Genomic DNA, 27,342 nt, shown 5'->3' on the forward strand with positions numbered 1-27,342 from the left:
ATTCAAGATGAGCGTTTAGATTAGCATCCAGACAGTAGAGAGTACTAAAGAAATACAATATAAATCTTTACATGCATAATTTAAATATTGCAGTGTTGCGATACTCAGTTTTATGATATAGTCTTTGATGTCCGTACTAACATTACGGATGTAACTAAACAGCTCTATAAAACTCTCAACATGTTCACACCTGACTCGGGAGCGATGGCAGTTTACTATCTTGAGTTTTGGTGGAAGCTGTTTTTAGAGATTGTAAATGTAAAGGCATTCCATGCAGGATTTTGTTTTTTACAGCTTATACAAAACCACCCTCAGCTCCACACTTGTTTTCCTGGTGGGTCTCCTGCAGGGTGATCACTGTCACGTTGTTTTTTGACTTGGACGATGACACACTGGACTGGCTTGCTGCAACAGAGCTGAAGATCTAAGGGCATACGACAGAAGAAGCTCCACACTATCCTGCAGGAAGCTGCTGCGTCATCTGAAACTTTGCGGATGCATCAGAAGTTGCTATTCATACTCATTTTTGGATTTATTTATTTTTGCTCGCGAAGTTGTCTTCTGTTGTCATCCTGTATACATATTGCCTGATGTCATCTCTCGGAGAAGGAATATGTTTTGCCGTGCCTCCCTGCAGGATGCTGGATGTGACGCTGGACCTAAAGGACCCGCAGTACCCTGAACACAACCTGGGCAGTCTGGAACTGGCCGTCACTCTGTCACCAAAGGAAGGAGACCTGAGGGATGCTGTAAGAAATCTCCACCCACCTTTACGTTGTTCAAATCCCTCTCTTCTGTAATACACGTCTTACTTGTCCAGATGCACATCATACGTGACATTAATATTCTGTAGCCACATTGTAGGACTGACAGAGACCCACATGAAGCATATTTGCACATCAAATCAATATAATACATGTGTAATATTCATATTGAAAGTTCAGGGACAGCCTGACTGGAAGCTATTGAACTCCTCTCCACATCAGAAGCACATGCGTGCTGTGTTGAACTCGGAATGCGCTCGCGACACTCAGCCTCCGTTCACTGGAAACTCTTCAAGTCAGATATATGCATAAACACAAGTGTAATTAATATGTTCTTTGGAAAAGTTTCATGTTCAAAGAGCGCCGGATCTTCTTCACTAATTATGTCGGCGAGCGCCTCTGTGGATGCGCTCGATGTTTCAGAGTTGCATTTATTTCTGTTCAATTATTTGTTTGCTTAATTGGACCCCTGCACGCTTGATCCGGAACAAGGCAGAGTCATGAGGGAAATATTTTATTCCTTTTGATCTGATGTCTTAATTTTACTGCTTATTTAGTGCTGTGGCTCAGAGAGTCCGCATTTGACAGAACAAATAAAGTCTATTTAGGTTAAGCATCATTTTGGAGTTCTCCGACTGTGAAGAAAACGAGTACAAGGTCATACCAGTACATTTTGTGCCTCTGTCGCCACCTACTGGTTCAGACGGGTAAAGGACAGCAGAACTCCATTCTGTTCATATGCTGTTGCGCAGCGAATCGTTTTGTTCCTATAAATGAATCAACACGGTGAAGCAGCAGCGGTTTGCCTCCTCGCTTGGCCCGAACTGGAGCTCTTGTAGATTGCATGTTCTCCTGTGTCTGTCTGGGTTCTCCCTGGGTTCCCCCCAGATCCTCCAACTTCCTCCAAAGTCCCGCAGTAGAGGTGAACTGTTGACTCTAAATTGCCTGTCGGTGTGAACCTTAATGTGTTTTGGTCTAAGATAAAGTTTAAGACATGCAGCAAGACCTTAATCTCTTGCCTTTTAAAGGAACATCCCATTCCTGATTCCTTGCAGGTACCTGTGTATAAGTACACTGTTGAACTATACTATTAGTACAGTGAGTGTGTCATACAAATACTTCATGACAGCACATTTCACAAAAAGAGCGCTCCTTGTTCTGCTTCCTTAACCTGCATGAATGTCAGCCGGCCTTCTCTCTTTATCTAACCCCGCCCGCACCACGCCAGGCGTATTATCGCCTGAACCTCATGAGCACCCCACCCACGCCCTTTAACCTCTGACCCTGCTGCTCTCAGGAGGGCGCCCGCTGTAACAGCTTTGTCTCATTTACAGACCATGCTTTTGAGAAGGAACTGGAAACGATCTAGTAAGGTAAACTAAAACAGCATGCACCCGCCCCTCCTCAACCCCCACCCCACCTGCCAACGCCCGACTGCACTGCGCCGCACCTGTCCTGCACGCTCACCTGTGTCCTGGTACTTGGATGGAGTCTTCCTGGAACTCTTCCTTCATCCCTCCTTTCCTTCCTTTCATTGTGGCATCATCTTTTGTTTTGTACCCAGCTCCATTTGTCACTAGCTTTTAATCCCCCCCACACAAGCTGCAATATACCATATGCTATTTGCATGGCTTCATGGGATGTAAACGCTTTCTGAGATGAGATTATGCGTGAAGTCGGACTGTATTTACGCATACAGAGACAGAAGTCATATGAAGAAACACCGAGGGTGGAAGTTCTGCATTACAAGGACTATTTTTAAAAGTTATTTCTTTATACATGTTTTCTGGTTTCTGTCGAGGCGTCACTCTATATTTCTTCTTCCACCTTTGTTCAGCTCAGTCTATTGCAGCATGAGGAATTAAAGCAAAGGGGTTTTAAAGGAGTCCTGCACAAACAAAATCAAGAGTAACATCTGACAGATTTTTGCCTGTGTGGACTTAGGACACTCTTAGACCGCTTTGCATCCAACTGATATCTTAATATTCACATTATTTTGCATTTCCATCTTGAGATTGCTACATTTTTTTATTTTAGTTTCATGCTTTTATTTTGGCGTCAGGTTGAAGCATGCTCATCAAAAAGCCCGCCTCTTCTTATTGGCTCATGCATGAAGAACAACCTTTTGGTTTTCAGCCAACGTCAGAATCAGGGACGATTTTGTCGGTTTATTTCCTCCTTTGTTTCCTCGTGTGTCTCGTCTGTTTTCTTTCAATCTCCTAAATTGTGCCCGGAGGCGCTGAATGTTCTCTTTAACTGAGTGAAAAAGTTCGATATCCGCCAGGGGACACGGATCCACGTTTTAAGCGTGCTTGGTCGGAGCTGGCCAGACGTCCTGCTGTATTGAGCTTCCCCAAACAGAGCCTTTGAAGCCTCCAATCTGGGCCACCCCGCCTGTGACTCGGGAATTAGCTCAAACACTGACGAACCCGCTACTGTGCTACCCCGCCAAAAGAAAAGCACTGCTCCTGAGTGCCTCCTCGCTCGGCAGCATACAGTGCACGGTTATTTTTATTCAACCGCTTCTTGTTAATGAAGCATCAATGAGCGTCGAACGCCCGGCGGAAGATGCAAACTATTCAAGAAGTAGTTTGAGGTAACATTTACTTTGAGGTAACATTTATTTGTGCAGAACTTAAATACTTTCTTCTTTCAAAGGGATGACAAAAGTTGAACCACGTGCAAAGCTGCCTTTATTCTGGAAAAATCTCTTCTAAGAGTTCAGCTTCCGAACATCGGCGTGCGTGATCCCTCTCCCGCTGAGCTCTGGCAGCGGGATGCGGATTCCCAATGCAAATAGCTTATGGTTTTCTGTAACAAGAAATAAGCAGCAACAAAACAAGAAAAACAATTAGCATTGTGCTCATGTGAGTGGGACGTAGCAGTGACCTCATCGGTGGCACGCAGGGTTCTTAGGAGCGCAGGAGAGACGGAGGAGGTGGGGAGTCGCCGCATGTGAGGTTGGCCATATTGCAGGGAGCCATTCTCATTGTTTAATGTCTGGAGAATGGAAATGAAGAGGCTCTGTCTCCAGATCAAAGGCCCGCGCTCGCAAGGCAGGGTTTGTTCAGAGTTTAATGAAATTCACCCGCAAAACAAAAGCTATGCTAATAAATCCTCCCTAACGAGGAAGGAGGAGAGGGAACGGCAGAAAGAAGGAGAGAGAGAGGCGTATTTGTTTGACAAATAAATACCCGGCTCTTTGTTTTAGGGAAGGATACTGACACGATTCAAAGAGAGGTTAAATAGGCCTGAAAGTGCAGAGAAAACTTTGTTTATTGGGGGGGAGGGGCCATGCTAATTATATAGAGAATTGTCAATCTGAATTTGTGGATCCGTCGACTCACTGCAGCAAGAAGGAAGAATAAATTCACAGAGTGAAGTTGTAACAGCGTCTCAGCAGTCGGCCTGTCGTTGATGAGGCGGTTTACAAATCATCCATTTCTTATTTATTTATTAATTTAAAACAACAACAAACATATATTTAAATTTGAAAAACAAATGTCCTTCTGCAGATGTTTATTTATTTGGAGTTATTAGTGGGATTTCTGCGTTCGTGATGCTCACACCTCCGAGGCGATGTGTGTGTGTCTCAATTCGTGTCATTGTGTGTGTTTCACCTGTTTGTTCTGGGGTACACGACACTTTGTGCATGTTTGTCTACATTCACATGAAAAAAATGCACACATCTGTGTGTTAACTATTCTGTATGTGTGTGTGTGCGCTGCAGTATCAGAGTATGCGTCTGTCGGACGTGCACAGAAAGGCCCAGCTGTGGCGAGGCATCGTCAGCATCAGCCTGATAGAAGGCCGCGGCCTCCAGCCGATGGACGCCAACGGCCTCAGCGACCCTTATGTCAAATTCAGGATGGGACACCAGAAGTACAAGAGCAAGGTAAACACGCTTCGGCGCGTGCCCAAATGCGCACCCTTTTACAGGAAAACACGCGATGCATTTCCCTTTCCCGTTTGCTCAGACGATTCCCAAAACGCTGAACCCCCAGTGGAGAGAGCAGTTCGACTTCCACCTGTATGAGGAGCAAGGCGGCTTTGTGGACATCACAGTCTGGGACAAAGACGCCGGCAAGAAGGACGACTTCATGGGAAGGTGCAGCGGCCGTCGTTCGTTTTCTTGCACCAAAAAGAAAAGAAAGAAGTTTTCACTGTTTAAAATAAATCTAATTAGATGAGAACTCTACTATGAAGAGGAAGTTTTATTTCTAAAGCTAAACTGAAGATCTTTTTTCTCTGCTTTTACTCACTTTACAGACACTTTGTTTCCTGCAAACTGAAGTTGGGTCCTGATTGTTCTTTTCCGCTTTACTCTTTAACTCTGAGCCTGTTGTTTCAGCACCGTCAGCTCCCGCCTGCAAAATGTTCCTAACGCTGTTCCTGCAACTTCAGGTGCACCGTTGACCTGTCGCTGCTCGGCAAAGAGCACACGCACAAGCTGGACCTGCTGCTGGAGGAAGGCGAAGGCGTGCTGGTGCTGCTGGTCACGCTCACCGCCTCCGCCGCCGTTTCCATCTCAGACCTGTCGGTCAACATGCTGGACGACCCCAACGAGAGACACCAGATCACACAGAGATATGTGAGTTAGCTTCAGGTCGAGACAGACTTTTAATTCCTCCACTGAACTTCCGATGATCGAAAAGTCTGAATAATCTGGAATAATCAAGCAAATTCATCAGGAACGGCGTCGTCTTTTCGCTGACGCGCCTAAATTTGAGGCTGTGGTTTGAAGGCACGAGCCTGGGAAAGGTGAAATATTTGGCGAACAGGAAGTTGAGTAAGACGGGAAGTTAAAGGTGAAAACTCGATGCTGAGGTCGGTTGTGTAGATTAATCCTCCTGGAATAGATGGAGGTGCTCCCGCCGCTGCGGCCTCACATCCGTGTGCCATGCGTGTTGCACGTTTGTGATGAATTCATGCACGTGCATTCATTTGTGATGCAGCTTTTCGCCCAGTCGTACCGAGTTTCATAGTCGCTCTCACTCATAACTCGCTTTCATAACACAAAAAATACAATATTAGCCACAAAATGTTCTCAGTTTAATTGAGACTTAAATACAAATAATGATAAGACATGATTTGTGTAATCATCACTGCACCTATTATATTTAATTGTCTAGGAGAGCTGTAGGAGCACATTTCCCCTTGAGTACCACTTAGTTAATTTGCGTTTATGTGCGGGTTTATTGTAGCTATCTGTGCTTTCCACGATTAAAGGAAGTGTTCTATTTTTGCCTCGGTGGCGGCGGGCTATCCACAGGCCTAAACCTTTTTGCCACGACCCTACCAGACTGTAAGGTGGGGGGGGCGCCTTTTTGGTTATCCACGCGAGGTTCGACCACGCTGCTCCCTGCTGCAGCAACCGCTCAATATCAGAGGGGGGAGCTCTAGGACCGAGACACACGCCCGCTGTGCCTCTCCACAACATGACATGAGGATGGGGCACGTGTGTGTGCGTGTTTGTGTGGGTGGCTGTGCGTAATAGGGGGCGAGAGGTAAAGGATGAGGGTTTGCACCGAAGGAAAGGCGTGCAAAATGAAAAGAAAAAGCTATTTCACCTCTCACAACTCGCGCAGACCCCGTTTTTCTACTCGGATGAAGGCGAGCCATTTTTTCCTTTCCTCTTCTTCCCTCTTTCCTCGCCTCCTTCCTTCACCCTCGCCTCTCTTGCTTCGGTCCTGGCGGCCTCGTCTCTTTGTCTGTCGCCGCTCCGGCCCTCCCGTTAGATGAAGGGGACGGCGAGATAGAGGGTAAGGAAATCAGGGGGTGGCTAGAGAAGGCTTGAATAGTCTCTACCTATTAACATATTCCTTTTCCCCTGACGGGCCGCCTTTCATTTGAGGAAATTTAATAAAGTTGTACCTTATCACAGGCTGCTGATAAGTCCAAGTACCGCCACTAACGTTTAACGGCGCCGTGCAAAACCCACTAATCTGCCCGGTGTGTGAGTGTGTGTGTGAGTGTGTGTGTGTGAGTGAGTGTGTGTGCGTACAAATTAGGTTTTATCAGTTTAAAATCAGCTGTCCAGTACGAGCCAGCAACCACTAATCACACACACACACACGCAGCTATATCTAATAAAAGATGGGGGGGGGGGTTGGAGAGGCACCGCCGCGGGTGCGCGCTGTCATCATCACAGCTTTAAATAGCGGATACCTTCACAAATGAGAATTGGAACAAGGAGACAATTGAAATCCTTTTGCCCATCCCAACTGTCAGCGGCGTGGCCCACCCTGCTCGTCAGGAAAGAACACACACACACACACACACACACGCGCCATTGCTTTGAGGTGTAGGTGTTCATCTCGGTGCAGGTGTGCTCAGTTGGAGATGACTTTGTTGATTTTAAACCCCAGAACACACACACACGCGCGCGAAGCACCAGATTATGTGGTCACAATGAGGTCACTGCCGTATTTGGCAGGTGTTTTTGCCTCATCCCAATCTGTGGCCATTGAAGAAAGCAGATAACAGACACCTGAGTGCTGCGATTTCCTCTGCATTGTGATGCCTTTGTGTGTGTGTGTGTGTGTGTGTATCTTTGCGTGCACCGCTTGGATGTACCTGAAGGAGTACACATGATTTTCCATCACGTAATTTGAATGCAGCTGACGACGGAGATATATGCAACACGGTGGAATACACTTAGACACAATTACCTCAAATGTACTATTGCGCCGCCGTAACCTTTCCTTCATCCCTAATTACTATTTCGCAGAAGAAGAGAGGGAGAGAGGGAGATAGAGGGAAGGAGAGGAAGAGATTTATGCGCTATGACGGCAAAAGAGCACACACACTAATGGCTCTTAATGGGCCTAAGGTGGCCGCAAGATGGGCGCAGGAGAGAGGGAGGACATGGTGACCCCCGCTGAAGTGGTGGCAGTCCAGCATCCACCCATCTGTGTGTGTGTGTGTCCGCCCCCCCCACCCCCCTCATCTGTAGTACCGCTTCCACCCAGTCCGGAGCACCGCTCAGAGGTGAAGAGGAAGGACGCAATCCGAACAGGAAGTGGGATAAGTTGTTAGTGCAGAAAGGCGACAGAGAGATGACAGCGAGTCGGACGGAGCGGCTGATTTGTTTATATCGAGTGTGACAGCGAAGGGAAGATGATGTCACGCTGACGAGACACCAGACAGAGGGGGGGGGGGTCTGCCTTCTGAAGGTCTGCACTGTCCTTTCGTTTCCATCTCCATCCCTCCTTGTCATCCCACCCGCGGGGTGATGGGAGACAGACAGTCCATTTAAGGGGGTAAAGGAAAATGTTTACATCCGCGATTTTGCTGTGTTTTTCTTTTCTTGTTGCTATAGGAATTATTGCATTGCTTGAAAACATATTTTCTTCCCTTTTAATCTGTAATTAGACATTTAGCCATGAGACCCAGCATATCCCGGGATTCGGTAAACTTTTCGAACATGTGGCTCCATCTTCCGCTCGGTATCGACCTCCTATTCCCAGCGAGATTAAACAACACGGCATCTTGTTGTCCCGTTTGAACGCCGGCACAAGAAGTCGTCGGCCATTAGCTCACCCTCCTCTCCTCCTTTGTCGCCTCCGACTCTTCTCTTCTTAGCTGCTCCCCGATAATCACAACAAGCAGCTGTATCTTCAGAGAAATCACGTCTCAAAATTGAGAGCGTTGCTCTCTCTCTCTCTCTCTCTCCCGTCTTGTTCTCGTTCAATGCCGTGTCCCCCTCTCTTCCTCTCGCACGCTCTCCCCTCTCATCTCCTACAGAGAGCTTTTGGACAATGATATCGCTGAAAACAGGCAGAGTCTGACAGAGTTGGTAATAATGAATTAAGTCTGTAGCCTGGCCCTGACTCTGAAATTCACATTATAATTACTCCAGTGGGGATGGAAGGGGTTATTGCCAGGGAGAGAGAAATAAATTGAAGTGAAGTGCATTTCCACTCTGCTTTTAAGACACGCTGACATGCTACTCAATTTGGCCTCAGTGTAGGTTTTGCTATGAGTGTGTTTGGGTGGGAACAAAGGCGTGTGTTTGTGTGTGTGTGTGTGTGTGTCCGTGCCTCATGGCCCAGCTGTTGCTCTCCTTCATCCCACGGTCGTCATTCCTTCACCTCGCCGTTCGCTCTCATTTCACCGGGCTTCACGGCGTGTATGTAAATGCGTCTTCACGCCGTGGGCGCGAGGCATGTATGTCTTTTTCAGTCGGTGTGTTCCTGCTGATGGTTACAGCCTCAGTGTGTGTGTTTGACTCACGGCTGTGACATCACTACCGGTCACGCCCCGCTGGATGCGTCTGCTCGCCGCAACGTCTTTGTTCTGATCTTATCAGTGTATGAGCAGACATTAAGATCAATAAGGTGCTAATTATGATGTCATTATTGGACTAAAAAAAAAGAGCTATCAGCCAGCATTTTCAATTAAAATGCAAAATTTCAACCAGGAAGTGAATCAGCTTTAGGAAATAGAATCTAAATGTTTTTTTATTCATGTTAGGGAAGGGAGTGTATATTTCTTTTTTTCTTCAGAGCTTGGGCAGTGAAAAAATACGGAATAATGCCGTGGTGTTCTATCAGAAAACTAGCTTAGCAGGAAATGCTTACAAAGCAAAGAGTACTGCAAAAGCCCTTTTTCAGGGTTCTCAAAATTACTGAAGTCATATTTTATCCAACAGGGAGGAAATATATAACAGTAAATGAATAAAGTAAGTGAAATTAAATCCTCCTTTAGTCTCATTTATAAATGCCAGCCTTCCATTTTCAAATAAAGGACTGTTAAAGGACATATTCTACCCTTTCCTCTGTTAATGAAATGTCAGGCTATTGACCTGACTTTCTCCTGGCTGTTAATTTGCTGCCATCTTTGACCTTAGCCCCTCCCTTTCCTCCTGTGATGTTCCAGAGCGTGTGGAGGTCCTTTCACAACCTGAAAGATGTTGGCGTTGTGCAGGTGAAGGTCATCAGGGCTGAGGGACTGATGGCGGCGGATGTCACAGGTGAGACAGTGACCTAAGACCCCGACGACGGGGGGCTGCGACCTTTGCAGATGTCACCCCACTCCCCTTTGTTAAAATGTATTCCCCTATTAATCTATTTTAAAATAATCTCTGACAAATAGGCCTCTATTTTTATTTTTTTTGCTGCTGTTTTGCAATTTCTTTTTGGCTCTTTTACTGCCGGGGTGAGCGCTACTCTGCATCTCGTTATATAATCAATTACAATAATACTTTTTTTAGCCTTAAATTACTTTTGCAGTGCGACTTTGATCAATTTCCGTGGCACATTTCCTCCCCCCCTCCAGCAAGGCATAACTTTGGTTTAAGGGATGATCCTCGGTGAGAATTCTCTCAGAGAGTTAAATTCTACTTTGTGCACGGCGCTAAATTTGTCTCTGCATTTTTAGCAAAGATGCAGGCTGCTCATTTGAATAATAGAGAAAAAGTACATATTTGAACCAACAAATCTCCCCCCCCCCTCCTCCTCTTCCTCACCCCCCTCCCACCTCCTGCTCTTTCTCTGCTTGCTCTCTCTGAATCCGCCATTCTCCATTAATTCTTACTTTTAATTAGGTCTGCAGTGGACAGGCCTAGTTTTTCACTCTGTATTATCTAGTAGACAGAGAAAGTGTGTGTGTGTGTGTGTGTGTGTGAGAGAGAGAGAGAAAGAGAGAGAGAGAGCGATAGTCAAGAGTTTTAGGTTTTTTTCTTCCTCCATTTGAAACAGCCACAGTCCCATTAGCCAATGCAGAGAGGAGCTGGTTGATTTGGGTTATCGCGTGGAGCGACCGGAGCAGCCGGAGTGCCGGGCTAATAGCTCTCCGGCGCTTCTATTTCACTCGGAGCAGAAATTTGCACCCTGACCTCGTTGCGGAGCTCATCATTCAGTCTGAGCTTCATCCTTTAAATTAAAAAACCAAAAGAGTACAACTGTGGAAATAGAATGTCTATTGGCTGTTTGTGCACCTTTCAATTTGTCCCCGCTCGGTCCTGGCGGAGGACGTGATTGATTTTGGAACAGTGTCTCTGCAGCCTGCGGTGATTTGAAATTAGCACCATAGTCTTAGTCACAGCGGACGTGCAGCAGGTTTTTGTGGTTCCAAACAGGGTTACTGAACAACCAATAAATGCAAGAAAAACATGCTTTTTTATATATAATTTTTTAGAGTTTGTGATACATTTGAATTAGATTCAAACAATAAAACTTTCATTTTCATTTTGTAAGGCAAGCATTTTTTCATATCAATACTTAAATATTTTCTCGCGGCATAGAAAACTTGGATTGTCAGTGACACACACACACACACACGCACGCACACACACACACGCAAAACACACGGTGGATTTGAGGACATACTTGTAGTTTTTTTATTTCACAATTTTTTTTTCTTTCCGATAGATACTGTGTGTGTGTGTGTGAGACAGAAACAATAGCTCTATAAGAGCCACATAAATGCTCTCACCACACGAACACCCAATTCTAAAAGCCCAGACCAGACCAGGGTCAGGAACGAGGTGAGAGAGAAACAGAAGACCCGACAGACAGACAGAAAGAGAGAGAGAGATAGAGAGAAGGTCAGGGAGAGAGAGAAAGTTCGCCATCTCTTCCATTCAGTCTTTTCTCCTCCTCCTCCTCTCTGGCCATCTCTCTCTAATTGAAGTGTTTTTATGGAGTAGCTCCTCTCTAGCCGGAGTAGGATAACTGAAAATAGTCTCTAAAACTAACAATCGCTTTGTCTCTTGTTCCTCTGACTGGATGCTAAACAGGCACCCCCACAGCAGTAACGCAGCAACATTAAAACAGATCCTGTCAGTAAAGTGTAGATTTCCCGCTGCATCATTTCACACATGGAGGAACACAAAAGATAAATTTGTATAACGATAAAATAGGCGGAAAAAAATGCAGCGAGAAAAGCTTTATTTATAGTTTAAAACCTGAATCATAAATATGATTGTGCAAAGTTCTCACTGACTGTCTCGAGGTAATTACAGCTCGCCTCCTCGCCTCCGTCCCACATCCATCCTCAAGCCACGGAGGCCCCGCCAACTGGACCCGGAGCGGGGAGGAGGAGCCCCGCTTGGAGGTTCACCTGGGCGATCTCTGAGTGACGCTCAAAGCCCGAGCGTGTAATTGGTTCAGACAGGTGTCTCTGGTGCCGTCGGCCAATGAGGTGAAAGTTCATCGTCACCGGTGACAAACTCCGGCGCGACACGACCGGCTGAGTCATTAAAGCGCGGGAATTCAGCGGGAAGCCAATCACCCAACGTAAAGTGGCCGATTGCTTTTAGATTGAATCATTACATTATGACCCAGCTCGGGATCTTTATAACGACCGGAACGATATTGAATCCGTGTTTGTGCGCATTCGTGTGCCGTGCGCAATTTACGCACGCTTAGCGCCAACTCCAGAAAAGCGCTCTTGAGTCCATCGCCTCCTGTCTGCTTTAATGGATCGTGCCTCCGATTGTAGGAGTCATAGCTGTCAATATCCACTTCAAGCAACTCCACATCAATAGAGCGCCACCAGCAGATGGCAACGCCCCCGGCTCGGCATTGATCACTGTGACATTTACTTTACGCACCCACTAAATGTCCTGCCCTTGTCACAACATTTGAAGAAAATCAAGGCAATCAATGACAATCACACCCGCACACCAATGCACCAGGGGGTGGGGCCTTGAACTCAATCCCAACTTTATCGAGCCCGATTATGCAACATTGCCTCTTTGCTAATATTTCCGCATGCTCAATATTTTCCGTGGGTATTCACGTGGGATGTTTATTTATTTATCTATTTAATGTTTTGCATTCCTGACCCAGCCCTTTCAAGTGATAAGCTGGAACAAACAGCGCAACGGCTCCCGACAGTTTTAATAGAAAATAATGATCAAAGCCGGAATTAAGAGTTTTGTTGTTTTTAGTTCATTCCGAGGCGATGGAAGGGGAGGTGGGCTGGCAGGCGTGGGGAGCCGCTCTCACTCCGTTCTGTGTACAAAGACATTGAAATGTGAGCCGTCAGAAGACAAATAGAGAATATATAGGACGCTTCTGGTTTGGGCTCTTATGCCACAGCCCTCTGCGCTCAGGAGGAGGGAATAACTCCTCCATCTGTCTCTCTCTCTCCACTTACATAACTCTCATAAATTCTGAATTGAAAGTTTTGTTGGAATGAATTAACATGAATGTGATTTGTGGTGAACCGTATCTTTATATACTAGGTATATAGAGCAAGATCTTCGCAGTTTTGTCTTCAGACCGTTCCTATAAAAACAAGTGTCAACCTGCAGTTTTTTAATCTACAGGGCGACACGATGGCGCAATAGTTAGCGCTGTTGGTCGTGGCGAGAAGGTACCGGGTTCGAATCCTAGCTGTGTGGAGTTTTTTTCACGACTCCTTTAGATCTCAATGGACTGAAAACAGGACGGCTCACCAGGAAACTCTCGTGATACTCCCTCGGAATCGCTAATTGTCACCCTTTTTTTTGACTTTATCTTCCTCTCCGGCCTTTCTGCTTCTCAACACCATCCATCCTCTGACCCCAACCCCCCCCTCCCCATCTTCTCGTGATCGCCCGGGGCACGGTTGTCCCGGACCTGGAGGTTATCTCCGACTGGCCCGTGTTACCAGGGTGTTGACAGAAAGGGCTGGCAGCAATCCCATATTATCACTGTTCTGATAAATCTAGTGTATAACACACCACACTATATATATATAAATATATATATTACGATTCCTGCGTTCATTATGACCTCATGACAAAGTTCAGTGTTTTCACTTGGATCATTCGGTCGTGCTTTTCCGCCTGTTTTTGCGCCTGCAGGTAAGAGCGATCCGTTCTGTGTGGTGGAGCTGAGCAACGACCGGCTGCAGACGCACACCGTCTACAAAAACCTGCACCCAGAGTGGAACAAGGTCTTCACTTTGTGAGTTACTTTTGACGCTGAAAATAACACAAGACAGAGCTAGAAGCAAGAACTGTTTTTTATTTTATTTAAAGTGGGGAATTCATTCTTTGAATGAATTCTGGGCCAATCTGAGCCTTGATTATATATATATATATATATATTTCTACTGAATGTACTTATTTTTAAGTGTCGAAAAAAATAAGTAGACTTCATGAAGTATTATCGCATTTGAAAACTGAGGCCATAGTTAAATGCGACAATAATTTCCTGTATTTGTGAAGCGATTTCATTCTGGAGTACAAACGGGTGAATTCAGTGATGGGAATCTTTGGATGGAGTCTCTCTTTGAATGCGCTCCTCCTTTCTGTGCGTCAACCATCTTCCTACGAGCCTAGACACGTCTGAGCTTCCCGCTTTCGTCCTGCGGAAGGGGAACCTGTTTAAGGTTCACGGAACGGTTCAAATATAGCACGCTGCAGATTTTAAACCGTTTTCTGCGTTGATATTTAAATTCAATTGTGCCTGTGTTCAGAATGCGTGTCGACCGTGTCCGTCTTTGTGTGTGTGTGTGTGGCCCAGCAACGTGAAGGACATCCACTCGGTGCTGGAGGTCACCGTTTACGACGAGGACCGTGACAGGAGCGCAGACTTCCTGGGGAAGGTGGCGATTCCTCTTCTGAACGTAAGCGAGAGGCGGATTCCTCTGTTCGTTTTTCTTTTGTCCTTTCCCGTTGGGACTAATAGAGGACAGGAATGAAAAGACGCGATGGAAGATATAAAAAGCCGAGGTTATTTTCGCAACTGCACAGATGAGGCTGTTATTATTTCACAAGGCGGAAGAGATGACAGGATGTGGAAGGGGGGGGGCTGAGGAAAAAAGAGGCGAATGATAGGTGAGAAGGGCTGACGTGAGGATGACACTGATGGAGGGATGGAGCGATTTAGATAAAAAGAAAGACAGAAGAGTGCCTCTCATGTTAGTGAAACTATAGCTCGCCTGCGTAGGAAGTGCGCGTCCTCTACGCCCGTGCGCTGCTGCACGGTGTGATTCCCCAGGATGGTTCGTTTCTGTTTGACGGAGCCGAGCTGCGGCGCGTAATGAACAGGTACTTGTCAGAGTTGCCACAGTTGTTTTGGGTTCCCTGTCAGCGGCAGCAGCTGGGGGTCAGAGGTGGCCCGGGGAGCCCATTCAGCCGGGTATTACCAGACAGACGGCTGTCATGTCCCTTTCCCACAGATCCAAAATGGAGAACGCAAAGCCTACGCCTTGAAAAGCAAGGAGCTGACAGGGCCAACAAAAGGGGTCATCTTCCTCGAAATAGACGTGATTTTTAATGCTGTAAGTCTTTCTTCTGCTTTTTTTTGATTCTCCTCCCTGTTTTTTTTGTTTTTTCTATATTGCCCCACCTCCCCCTCAGCCCCTTTATACAACCTATCCATCCCTTTCTTGTTCTCTCCAACACCCCCCCCCCCCCCCACCCCACCGCCACCGCCACCACCACCCACTCTTCCCTGTGCGATGCTGTTGTCTCTATTCTGTTTGCCCCCCACCAACCCCCTCGCTTCCATCTCATCCCTCGTCCCCTGTCCCTCGTCCTCGTTTTGGCTTTAATTATCGAAGACTCCCGCTCCCTTTGTTTGCCCGTTCACCATCGCTGTGTGTGTCCCACGGCCGCCATCTTACCGCTTTCCCCTCCCACTCAGCAGCACATGCGTTGGGGTGGGGTGGGGGCGATGGGGGGGCACTCCACGCATGTGCTTCTATGATGACATCCCGAAACAAAATAACCAAATACAGATCATCTCCGTCATGCACCGTCTGTGTTATTTAGCTTTTCCCTTGACGCCGTGTGCCCCCCCCCCCTCAGGTGAAGGCCGGTCTCAGGACGTTGATCCCCATCGAGCAGAAGTACATCGAGGAGGAGCCCAAAGTGTCCAAACAGGTACATCGATGACCTCATTCCTCTATCAGCATCCGCAACCATTTTTTTTTTTTTTACCGGCCTGAGCGGCGCCAACGAGCCCGGAGAGCGGCATCTTGTAACACAACAACTGCGTGGGCGAGATACAACGACGTGATTGAAGGAAAAGCAGCATTTTGTCCCCTCCCCATTGCCATATCCACCCTGAGTGGTGAATAGAAATGTCAAGCTGTCAGCTCTGGGGTGGAATAAGTAGATTGGCTATCCGTAGAGTTGGCCCTCCTCGCCACTGCTGCTTTGCACTTCATTGTCACGCCGCTCAGCGTGGCGGCACCACAAAAGGCTGAATAGCAGGGGCCGGCCCACATCACGCATGTCATATGAGTGACCCCCCCCCCGCCATCGAACCCTTTCCTCAGCCGTCCGTACCCGGGTGCTTCCCTCTCAAGCGCCGAAGCTCCATTTCACCTCCGACTTGCAGCGATGACCCGTGTCAGCGTCTCGCAATGATGATGTCACCGGGGCTGCTTTGGAGGGATTGCCCAGCCGTGCCTCTTTTTTGTGTGGCGGCAGTTCCCCCCCCGCTGTCGCTCGCTGCTTTAGTGTGCAGACGCACACACACACACACCAAAAAGAAAAGAGAAAACACACAAACCGCCTGCCAAAGAAAGCCGTTTAATTGTAATTATGACATTTGACTGAATAAATGATTTCACCTCTTTTATAAATGATTTTACGGAATAACTCAAGGCTCTCTTTGAAATAATTCATGAGGAATTATTCTTATCAAGGCGGCTTATTGCAATAATGAGCCCAGAAGAGTACAGTTTGTACACCGAGTGCAACCGCAGAGGAACGTGGAAATGGATGATTCACACTCTTGCTGTCCTCGGGGTCTGTGTGTCCCCAGCAGGACGCCGTACCGTCATCTGCAGTTTGGCAACAAAAAAGCTTCACATAATTATACATGGAGGAGGAGGAATCCTCCTTCCTGCTGGCATCAAAGCGGCCCAGGCGCCCAACCGCAGCCAAATGCACCCAGAAACACACACGCCATCCAGACAATAGGCCACGCACGGCACACACACACATTCAAACGCACACGTCATTTCCCAAAGAGTAAAATAATGGCATAGATTTTTTTTTGCCGAACGGCGATCTGCAGGGATGGTTTATCCTTTGGGAGCACTTTCTCCATGTGGTGACCTGATTGGGCGGCTCCATGCTACTCCCTGAATGTCTGGCAGCCCGGGGGGGGGGGGGGGGGGGGCAGCAGTTAGCCAGCTCGCTTCTTATCTGGCCAAACGCACCGGGAACCCTGAGGGAGGAGAATCCAGGGACGGCGCCGCAAATTGCTGTTATTGTGCTTAATTTTCAGCACCGGGGGGAGTCGGTTAGCGCGTCTCTCTTTAAGCAGCCGTTTGTTGATGCTGATCCACATCTGGATCTGTCTGAAGAAGGAAAACACGGCCGTGACGTCAGCATGGCGCTCTGGCGTTGAGACCAGATTGAGGGCGGAGCTGTGGGGCTTGGCGCGCCTGTTGTTTGAGCTGACATAAATGACCTCTTACTGTCTGTTCTCACTTTCTCCATCAGCTACGCACAGAATAAAGACTATCGGCCACATTTCTACCGGTGACGCCGCCTCTGTCCATCCTACCTCTGTCTCTGATCTCACCCCCCGTTCTCACTGTTGCCTTTTATCCTTTTTCGCCATCAACCCCCCCCCCCCCCCCCCCTTCCTAGCTCCTGTTGCGCAACTTCAACCGCGTCAGACGCTGCATCATGTTCCTGATCAACGCGGGCTGCTACATCAACAGCTGCTTCGAATGGGATTCTCCACACAGGAGCATCTGTGCTTTCGTGGTAGGTGGAAGCGCAGCCACACACATTTAGCATTTAATTGATATACTGTACCGGTATATTTTTTGGAGGGTGGAATACTTTTTTTTCTTGTAACTGGAATGGTTAATCAAGAATTGAATAGCAGGTCAAAGGTCAATCAGAGAAACGTAAATGATCGTAGGGAAAACCTTTTGAACGAGATTAAACGATCAAAGCATTTCTAAATATTTTCACTTTGAATTGACTGAAAATTAGTCAAATATTTCATTGATTACATTCTCTTTACTTCCTGCCTTTGTATTAAACATACAACCGCACGTGGTGCGTGTCTATTTTGAGACTTGGCGTTAGATGAGACCCTCAGACATCCAAATATTTAGAAAAGGCTGCTGCTCTCTTTTGATGAGCGACAAGCTGTTCCTGCCGACAGTGGAAATGGCAGCTTCTTTCACTCCTCTTCGTCCTCTCTCTTTCTCTCTCTCTCTCTCTCCCTCCTGTCATCTCGGCCTGGTATTAAAAGGTGACTGGTAATTGGACAGCGAAGCGATCGGCAGAAGACGTCCTCCTGCAGGGCGCTGAGTGGCTGCACTGGAGGTTCACACCCGAAAGATGACAGCAAAGGCATTTAATCCTCTCTGGTTTAGTGTCCCGATTTAAGCAGCTACAGGACGGGTGGACCCGCCTCGCCCTCCAATAGAGGGCCCGGCCCATTACCACCGGGGGGGGGGGGGCGCTAAGTGTTTCCACAGGCAGACATTAGACATTAGCAGCCTGTCGCTGTCTGACACCAGCCTCATCTCCGCGGAGGCTCTATCGAAGTGTGTTTGTACAGCAGGTCGCCGTGTCGCCACGCCACACGGGTCAGAAGAGACACAGTATTGATCAGTTCACATTTCCCGTGCGCCCCAAACCCCGACGCGTCCGTTCGCGCTTACGTGTTCTCTCTCTCTCTCTCTCTCTCTCTCGTGCGAGCCCTCGTGTCTTATCTTTTAGAAAGAAATGAAAATGTCAGGCAAGAAAATGTCAAGGAATTCACAGAAAAACAAGGTCAGGAGCTACGTGAATAGAGAGGGAGGACGCCGCCTCACACACACGCACACACACTTACCTTGTATAGCATTTAATCCTTTTTGAAAACAGTGTATACTACACCCATTTGTGAGTAACAGTGGCAACTATTGATATTCTCGTTGTACTTCTTTCAATTGAAAGCATTCAGAGGACGATAAAGGATGTTTCTGGGCCAAGGACGTTTTGCGGTTTGCAGAAAGTCTGAAACGGAGGTGTCATGGTGCCCGCCCCAGCTCTTTTGGGAGTCTGTTATCGTAGGAGAATGCACTTTAGCTAAAAGCATCGGCATATTTAGGGCCTCTGCTCGACACAGGTACCCCCCCCCCCTCCTATTCCATTTCTTCATCCCTCTTTCATTTCTCCCTCACTTTGAGAGGCCTCTTAATCACTTCGCTCATCTCTTTAAGTGGGGTTTTATGGGGGGCCATCTGGCCAAGGTGGTGCGTTCACCAAGGTGTGCGTCTGCGTGTGATTACGGACGTGTGTGTGTGTGTGTGTGTGTGTGTCTTTCCAGGCAGATGTTTCACTTCATCCCCCCTCCCCCCCCAAACATCTGTAGCTCCAGAGGTGGAGTCGTTGGCAATCCAACATGTAAACTCGCAAATGTGTGCGCTTCTCCACGGCTAAGGAAAGCCCGACGGGTGTGTTCGTGTGTTCTGCGAGTGTTTTGCCGAGATGGCGTTGTCAGTTTGGGTCGCTTCTCCACGTTCCCGCCGTAAAGCCGCTCCACGTTTCCTTCCTGGCTCCTGACGCTCCTTCTGCACGAGCCTCCGATGCCAGTCGCATGGACACATCGCTCCTCAGCAGCAGCTGTGATTAGTGTGTATGTTGTGTGTTCTTTGTGTGCATGTGAAGGAAAGAGAGATATTGCATGCACTCTCTTTCTCTCTCTCACACACACCCACGCTGCTCGCACGCCCATCCCGACAGTGAATCAGCCGCTGTGGCAGCTTTGCCCGAGGCGTTGGCACAATGGACAGGACTGGAGTTGCCTCCCGCCCTGCGTGATGGGTGGTGCCCCCCCCCCCCGTCTTGTGGGTTAAGCGCCCGCTTTCTTTCTCCACACCTGCAAGCCGAGTCCCTCTTCCTTCTCCTATCGATTCATCCATCCCTGTTCCTCTCTATCTCTCCTTCCCTACCCTTCGCCTTTGCTTTTCCTTCCCGGAGAGCCGAGGCCATTGTGGGACCGACTGGTGTTGGGTTCTGTTCTCCCGCCGCTGCCAGCTCTCCCCACGGCCCTCTGCAAGACGAGGCTGTTATTGCCCCGGGGACCGCAGGCCTCGGCAGCTCTTCCTCCAAACAAATTTGCTGTAACTTTATCTGCAATTGGGCCCTGAATTGGGAGCAAATAGAGGTATAGCTTTGTGAAGCTCGGGGAAGGGCGAGGGCAGCGAGCTGGGGGTTGTTGGGGAGGCAGGGGAAATGATACCGGGCTCTTTTATGTCAAGCAAAGTAGGACTCTTATCAGGAAGAGAGCCCAGACAAGGGAGCTACTTCTAGAGGAAACTGGAGCACCTATCACCTGCTTTGCATTTAGATAAAAATTCACCCTGCTGAAATAAAAAAAAAGGTGGTGGGGGGGGGGGGGGGGGGGGGCAAAGACAGGTACAGAAGCAACTATTGGAGTGTGAGTGTGTGCATGAGTGTGTTTGCATATGCCTGGTTTACAGCTTGATGCACACACACACATGGCAGCCAGCGGTACACACCACTCCAGGTCTCTTTAAATTGCTCCTTTGACTCCTCTTCAAAGAACCTGCTTAACTTTTAAAAGTTTTGAAGGCGCGAGTTCGTCTTTGCCCACAGCAAGGGACGGCTTTGAAAGATATACTTTCAGTTTTTTTTTTTTTTTTTTTTACTGCTCTCCTGATTTGCAAAATGAATGATAGTTGAAATATAACACAGTGACTGGCAGAATACCAAGTAACAGTTTAATCACCAGAGATTGCAACGACAGAAAATGAGCAGAAAGAGAAAGTTGGGGGGCGGGGGGGTATGAGATCATTACTTCTCGATGCACCGGTGCAGAACTATGAGCATAAAATGGAGGATGTTTTAATTCTTCATGTTTTTACAAAATGACTGGCTTTGACACGTTGGGTTTGATCCTGCTTCTCCTTCTTTTTCATTTTTCCATTTTTCATTATGTTCCGCAGATGAACAGCAGGGGGCAGTGTAGCACCGCCGAATGATGGCTGGGTCCAGTCACAAAACAGGACACTGCCCCCCCCCTCCTGTTTCCCCTCAAAACTTAACAGGACTTTCTAGATCTGGCAACACTTAATGCCAGAATGGAAATTGATGTAAGAGAGATAAAGGGGAACTCTGAAATCCAAACTCCGGTTTCGCTCCACTGAGACAGAGCAGGGGGAAAGTTAGCCCGGTGTGTGGTTAATGTAAGCCAAGGCACTGAATATTACCCTCCCACGGTGCCACGGCTCAGAGCCGGAAGGACCCGGCTTGTGTTTTGAAGCAAATAATGCAAAGAGCGACTCTCGACGTGCTGCACCAAGCGCTTGAATAAATCATTTTGACTTTTCCCTTTTGTTAACATTTGGAATATTTCTTCTTGTGTTCCGGGGTTCCTTGATATGAAGAGAAATCATCTCTTAAATCTGTAATGGAATGCAACTCCAGAGAGCTGTCAGAGTAATTTAGTTCTACCGATTGTTTTAGCCAAAACATCCCAAATTTCGCTCCGTTGTCGGCGCAGGAGATTGTCTATTTTAATTAAATTATCTCATTTGAATTTCAGCCTTTGTGTGGCTGTAATGTTTGCCCAGTTCAAATTTAGCCTTTAAATACATCTTGAAATGCTTCAGCAGATTTGACAGCGTAAAAATATTCAACTTTGTTTCGTGACAGGTGATTTTGTGTTCTTGGTAAATATTTATTTATTTATTTATTTATTAACTTGTTTTTAACCAAAGACTTGTTGAAGCACTAATTATTCGAAAAGAAAGAAGACTCACGTCTGGAGTCACCGTTAATTTGTACCGGAAGTTTTGATGAATCAAACTTCACGTCTGAAAATAAAGGACTTTTAGCCCCGCTGCTCTTTAAGAGTCGTGATATCAATGCAGATAATATTATTCATTTTCTGCTTGTATGAGGAGAAAAAAATGGTTTGTTTGGGTAACAAATATTCATGTACAAGATTTCAATTATATGGAAGCAAACTGGGTGTGAATATTTGTAATTTACTACACGGTAAAGAATCCAGGTGGATGCAGCAAAAGCCAGAGTGTGTGTGTGTTCATTTAACATTCCCCCCCCCCCCCCCCCCCCTCTGTGGGGGGGAGCTTCAATCCAGCATGTTTTCCTAGTTATTTTTTATTTTTTTCCTCCTCTCTCCGGTCGCTGACATCCACAGCGGGTTCCTTCCGACTCGCTCTTCCCCAGGCGAGGAGGCTGATATCTGGTGTAGCGAGCGGCAGGGGGGGGTTGGCTGTGATCAGCCCGGTCCTGGTGGAAAGGTCCAGGCACCGCAGGGCCCTCCCCATCCAACATTGCCCAGGGGGGCACGGAGACGGGGCAGGGCCGGCCACTGCTGAGCTCGGGTGTTCGGTTCCTCCAGCTGCCAGTCAAAACTTTGCCCTCAGCTAACTATCACCAAATAGGGGGGGGGGGGGGCAGGAAGGCGGATGAGGCGAACTGAGAGGAAAAAACATAATATAAAAAAGGGGTTAAAGGTATAAACATCCAGACTGTGAGGAAGCGTTGAATTTAAACGTCTGCTGGGTGATCATGATATCTTTACTGCTTGACAGAGTATTTATAGCCGAGGATTTGTGTGTGATGAAGGTGCACTTATTTATAGCTTCTACCAGAATGGATTTAAAACACGTGAGCGCCTTTGTTTGTTTGACTGAAGTCATGTTTCTGCACCCGGTTGGAGATTATTATTTTTTTTTTGAGGGTTACACGTCGTAGAGAAAAGGTGTGAAAACGGTTTGTAGGTTTTGCGTCTGTGCTGACAGTCCTAACAGCATGTTGTGATGTACGAAGGGAAATGCTTGTGTTGCTTATTAGTATACAAATATGAATTATTGAACAGTTTCCAACTCTCAGACGCCGCCGGAATCAGAGAGATCTTTGTGCGTGAGAAAGTAAAAAAGTTGCGCCTGAGAGAAACGGATACACGTCGGATCCTTTTGGGAGATCCGGTTGTTGCGCCGAGGCCGCTCAGGTTCATCTGGGAAAAGCAAACAAACTGTAAGCGTGACGTAAACGCGCCGGACATTTGTAATGTTTCATTTATGGCTCTCTTTTGTTTTGTGTGGTTTGTTTTACATGAAGTCAGAGTCGTGTGCCGGAAAGTTTGGATACGAGCCTTTTGTGGAAAACATTTCCAGGATGTGAGAATTGGAAAAGTTGAGAAAATGCAATTGTTTAATTTTGTTGTTGTTATTGTTGTTGTTTTTCATTGATACTCGTGTGTTTCTGTGCGTGAAAGGAAAATGAAACAAAGACGATGCGGCGAGTGTGTGTGGTTTAGTCACCGACGCCCTGCTATAGTTACAGCAGACCTGCACACACACACACACACACACACACACACTCTTGAGGGGCTCATATTCACATTGACCTTCGACTGTAAACACAATGTAGAGCTTTATTTTCATTCTCCTCTCTCTCTCCTACTCTCCTTTTCCGAGCCGGCAGAAATTACATTTGATTGTCGATTATTAAGCTTCTGCTCTCCTGTTGGTCGGCCGAACAGGAAGGCTCGCAATTTGGTAAATAAAGCTCATGCTTTTTATTTTTATTTTTCTAACAGTAATAATCACAACTTCACAGCTTGTAAAAGTCTCATCAGGACAGACTCAAAAACGAGGAGTTAAAAATCAATTCCCAGACAGGGAGTATTTAATTCAAAAATCTTCATGGACATATTTTTTTTTATACTTGAATTTAATCAAATAGATCTGCGAGAGACGTGCGTTGCATCTTCCGCACTCATGGAGTCATAAAATAAGAGAAACTATGATTTTATTCTGTTTGTTTTCTCCGGCTCATCTAGTAGCAGTTGACATCGTGCGTTCCCAAAACCGACTGGATGCCTCCATTCGGAACGAGCCTCCGTCGTTAGCAGTTTTACTCTCCCACATATATCTTCTCCGCCGCAGTAATCAGAGGCTGAAGAGCCCTGCCAAACGCAGAATACGAGGATTTAGGAAAGGTTAATTTTCAAACGGTGCTCTTCTTGTTTGGTGATGAGAGGGGAGGCACAGAGGTGATGGCTTTGGCAGATGGGTGCAGAGAAGGTTAGCGATGGGGCACATTCAGCCTTTTGGACCAGGAGAGAGCGTATTGGGACTTGGAGTGACAGGGTTAGGGACTCGGGGTGTGGGGGGATTGCGTCAGGTCACATGCTGGGGTTGAGCGTGGAAGGGTCAGCTTTGACGTGCTACAGCTGAAAACGGTGCATGACCTCCGCCTCCGGGATGATTGGCAAGGAGGAACGGGGCTCTGACGGCTCCTGCTCATCCTCGTCATCCTCCTCCTAAAGGCCCAGAAAGCCTCGGGGTGGGGACGTTGTGGGGGGGTCAGGGGTGTTGAACCTAGGCTCACCAACGCCACCTTTGTTGAAATCCTGTCTTGTTTTTACTCTTTGTTCCATGGTAGTTATGGCTCTACATATGAATGTGCGTCGCTCCACGTCGCCCATATGGTCGGCGTACGCTCTCAGGATTTTGCTCCACCAGGGTCAATGTGAGGTCTTGAATGTCTGCATTCTTAGCACACGCTGTTCTTCTTCTTCTCTCCCCGCAGCTTTTTGTCGTCGTGGTTTGGAACTTTGAACTCTATATGATTCCTCTGGCTCTGCTGCTGCCGTTGGCCTGGAACTACGTCCTCATTGTATCAGGGAAGGATACCAGGCAAGATGTGGTGAGCGACCGCTTTAGCATCGCTGTAAACGCCTCATGTGAACGTTACATAGGACACTAATCACAGTTACAATGCTTTTATTTTGTAAACTACACTTAATACAGACAGTATTTGTCCGTGCTGTAAAAATGTATTTAGCCTCGATGCAAAACGTTTGTGATGCGAAATCTGAAATAACAAAAATGCAAATTTATTTCAAACAGAGCTTTTTGATTTGATTTGGAATTTGATACAAGAACCTCTTCTTTTCTTTTTTAGAAATAAAAAAACAAATCTGCTTCTCGCGGAGCCGCCGTTTCGGCACAATTTCACATTTCTCACTTTGCCTCGTAACACCTTCTTTGAGGCAAAGAAAAGGGAGAAATAATAGGCTGTCACCCTAAGCTACGTTACATTTCATTTATTTTATTATTATTTTATTATTTTTATTTTTATCTCTCACACCAATTAAAAGATGTCAAAACAATGTCACGGAGGAAAAAGACACGTTTTAATCATGGCCGGGCACATTTGGAGACCCGAGAGTGAAAAAGAGAACGAGAGCCGGACTACGGAGAGGGCGTGAACAATAACGTGATTAATTTTAATAAGTGCCTTTTTTTTCTTCTTCCAATGCTCAGTTGGAAATAACAACTTTACAGACTGCAGATCTTTCTCTCTGCCTTGTATGTATATTTATCAGCTCATAAGGATTCTTTGCATTGGATTGGATTTGGAAAATATATTAAGTTGTATAATGAACCAAATCTCATTGTTGTGTTTGTTGAAATGTGACACATAAAAATAGAATTAGATGTGAACTGTGTAGAACCTAAAACAGCATTATTATTATTTTCTTATAATATCCAAGCTGTATTATTGATAAGCCCCTATTTCAATATTTATCTACATAATGTCTATGAGACACACAATCAAGCCTTTAATTATATACCAGATGAACAGTTGGAATTAAGGCTTTTTAAAATCAAATATAATCTTTTCAATGTTTGCAGGAAGACAAAATAAAATAAAAAATCAGCAACGACAGACTTTAAAACGATCTTCTGTTTCGCCTGTAGATGGCGACGTTGCTTGACAAAAACGTCCCACATGCCTTAAAGACGAAGCCTGATGATTTGTCCTCCCCACCTGCTGCTTGTGTCTATACAAACCTAGCCATATTCTTTACCCATGCACTCCCTAATTAAAACGAGGTTGCGTATTCCTGCAATGTGTGAACCACTTCACGTATGAGTAAGCACATGTAACTTCAACTTCGTGCAGAATTGCTTTTCTCTGTTCCTTGAAAGGGGCTATTGTGCTTCAAGTGCCTCAGAAATGGGTTTGAACATTAACATGCTGATACTGTTGATGCTTGTATGGCAAGTGGCTTTCAGTTCCACAGTATATGAACTCTGCATAGTTGCTCTATGCTCGAAGGTAAGAGGAGCTACGAACGCTCTTCTTTGCATTTACTTTTTCATTTCACTCCGTGCATTTGTTTGTTAGTTTCAATCTCCTTGCGCCTCATCTGGTAGTTTGACTTTTTTTTTATGTCTCTGAAGATTAGTCCAACATGAATGTCTTCAGATGTGGTTTTAGGTGTTTAATGCTACCTGCCTCTCCTCCTGGGACAACGGGCCGAACCGATCATCAAATGCTGGAATGTTTGTGGCCGTGTGGCCACTGCTGCAAAATCTTCACATTCATCCGTGACCCATCTTTCAATGAAATGCCACATTGGTCTAATATGAGCCCGACCAGCATTGCTTTAGCTGCAGCCAGGTGCTGGCATCAAAGAGAACCGGACAGCAGTCAGGCAAATATTGTAGAAGTGATGAACATGCAGGTGTTTACATGATGCATGCGGGTTTTGATGCCACCTGATTCATCAGTCGGGTGTGTTCTCTGCTCCAGTGTTGATTCACACACACACACACACACACACACACACACACACACACACACACACTTGAATGAGTCATGCCAGGTGTATGTTTGACTTCTTTCAGAAAACATAGCATCTGTGCACAGAGATAAAATCTATCTGCATCTGTGTCCGTGGGAGGAGTGTGTGTGTGTGCGTGTGTGTGTGTGTGTGTTTTTTACGTGCACCTCACGTGTCAATGCAAATATGCACACACAAGCATGCATTTGCATGAGTGTGTGCAGACAAATATGTCAAAGATGAGCTGCAATAATTTCTTTCTTGCTTGTCGGTTTGTATCGACACAAAGAGGAGTGTCTGACGTCTTTTGTCTTGTCTTTGCGGTCTTCCTCAGGTCTTCCTCATTTGAGGTGCAGGTGATGAACGCTGAACGCTGCTTCGGTCATGGGGGTATCATTATCCCGATGCCAATCTTAAATGCATCCGGTAACAGTAATGTGTAATGTAATGTAAACATTCATTACTTTAAGGCGTTTCAGTTGCACATGCCCACAAACATGCACGTTTAGCGTCCTCTGAGTCCTGTCCCTGTTTGCTTTCAGATCCTTGGTGCAGAGGGGGGGTGGAGTGGGGCATGGGGGGGGGGGGGGGGTATTGGGAACTGCGAGAGCATTCGGTATCTGCATTTTCCCCTTGCTCTCCCGGCCTCCCGGTTTTCTCTTCCGAGTTTTTTTGATCTAACTGAAGTCTTGGACGACTCACTGTTTCCCTCTCACCCTTGGCAGAGAGCAGAAAAAGAATAGAAAAGAAAACAAGGAAAAAGACTTCCTAATTACTTTAAACAACGCGCCAAATGAAAGCATTGTGCTTGAGCCGAGCGAGGGGGTCAGCATCCGGAGAGATACGGTTTTCCAGCAGTCTGGGTTGAGGCTAATGCCAAAGGAATCTCGGCTAAACTCACTCTGAAGGGTGAGAAGTGTGTGTGTGCGTGTGTGTGTGTGTGTGTGTGTGTGTGTGGAGCCAGATGGGATGTTTTACATTTGAGTCACATTTTGCATTTGAGCACGGCCTTCCCTAATGAACCGAAAGGCCTTGCTTCA

General features: G+C 46.7%; 1 protein-coding gene across 1 annotated transcript in view; it reads left to right on the plus strand.

Moving 5' to 3' along the window:
- mctp1a (multiple C2 domains, transmembrane 1a) overlaps positions 1-27,342 on the plus strand; it is an 80,194-nt gene that overhangs the window by 28,169 nt on the left and 24,683 nt on the right. The window contains exons 5-16 of the mRNA XM_068738853.1: positions 638-749; positions 2,099-2,137; positions 4,495-4,659; positions 4,742-4,872; positions 5,169-5,355; positions 9,645-9,738; positions 13,561-13,663; positions 14,225-14,327; positions 14,883-14,984; positions 15,514-15,588; positions 17,314-17,433; positions 24,259-24,375. Coding sequence (XP_068594954.1) covers positions 638-749; positions 2,099-2,137; positions 4,495-4,659; positions 4,742-4,872; positions 5,169-5,355; positions 9,645-9,738; positions 13,561-13,663; positions 14,225-14,327; positions 14,883-14,984; positions 15,514-15,588; positions 17,314-17,433; positions 24,259-24,375 — 1,348 coding nt within the window. The remainder of the gene's footprint in view (positions 1-637; positions 750-2,098; positions 2,138-4,494; positions 4,660-4,741; positions 4,873-5,168; positions 5,356-9,644; positions 9,739-13,560; positions 13,664-14,224; positions 14,328-14,882; positions 14,985-15,513; positions 15,589-17,313; positions 17,434-24,258; positions 24,376-27,342) is intronic.

This window comes from Brachionichthys hirsutus, chromosome 4, assembly GCF_040956055.1.
Source record: "Brachionichthys hirsutus isolate HB-005 chromosome 4, CSIRO-AGI_Bhir_v1, whole genome shotgun sequence".
In the NCBI taxonomy this organism is placed as follows: Eukaryota; Metazoa; Chordata; class Actinopteri; order Lophiiformes; family Brachionichthyidae; genus Brachionichthys; species Brachionichthys hirsutus.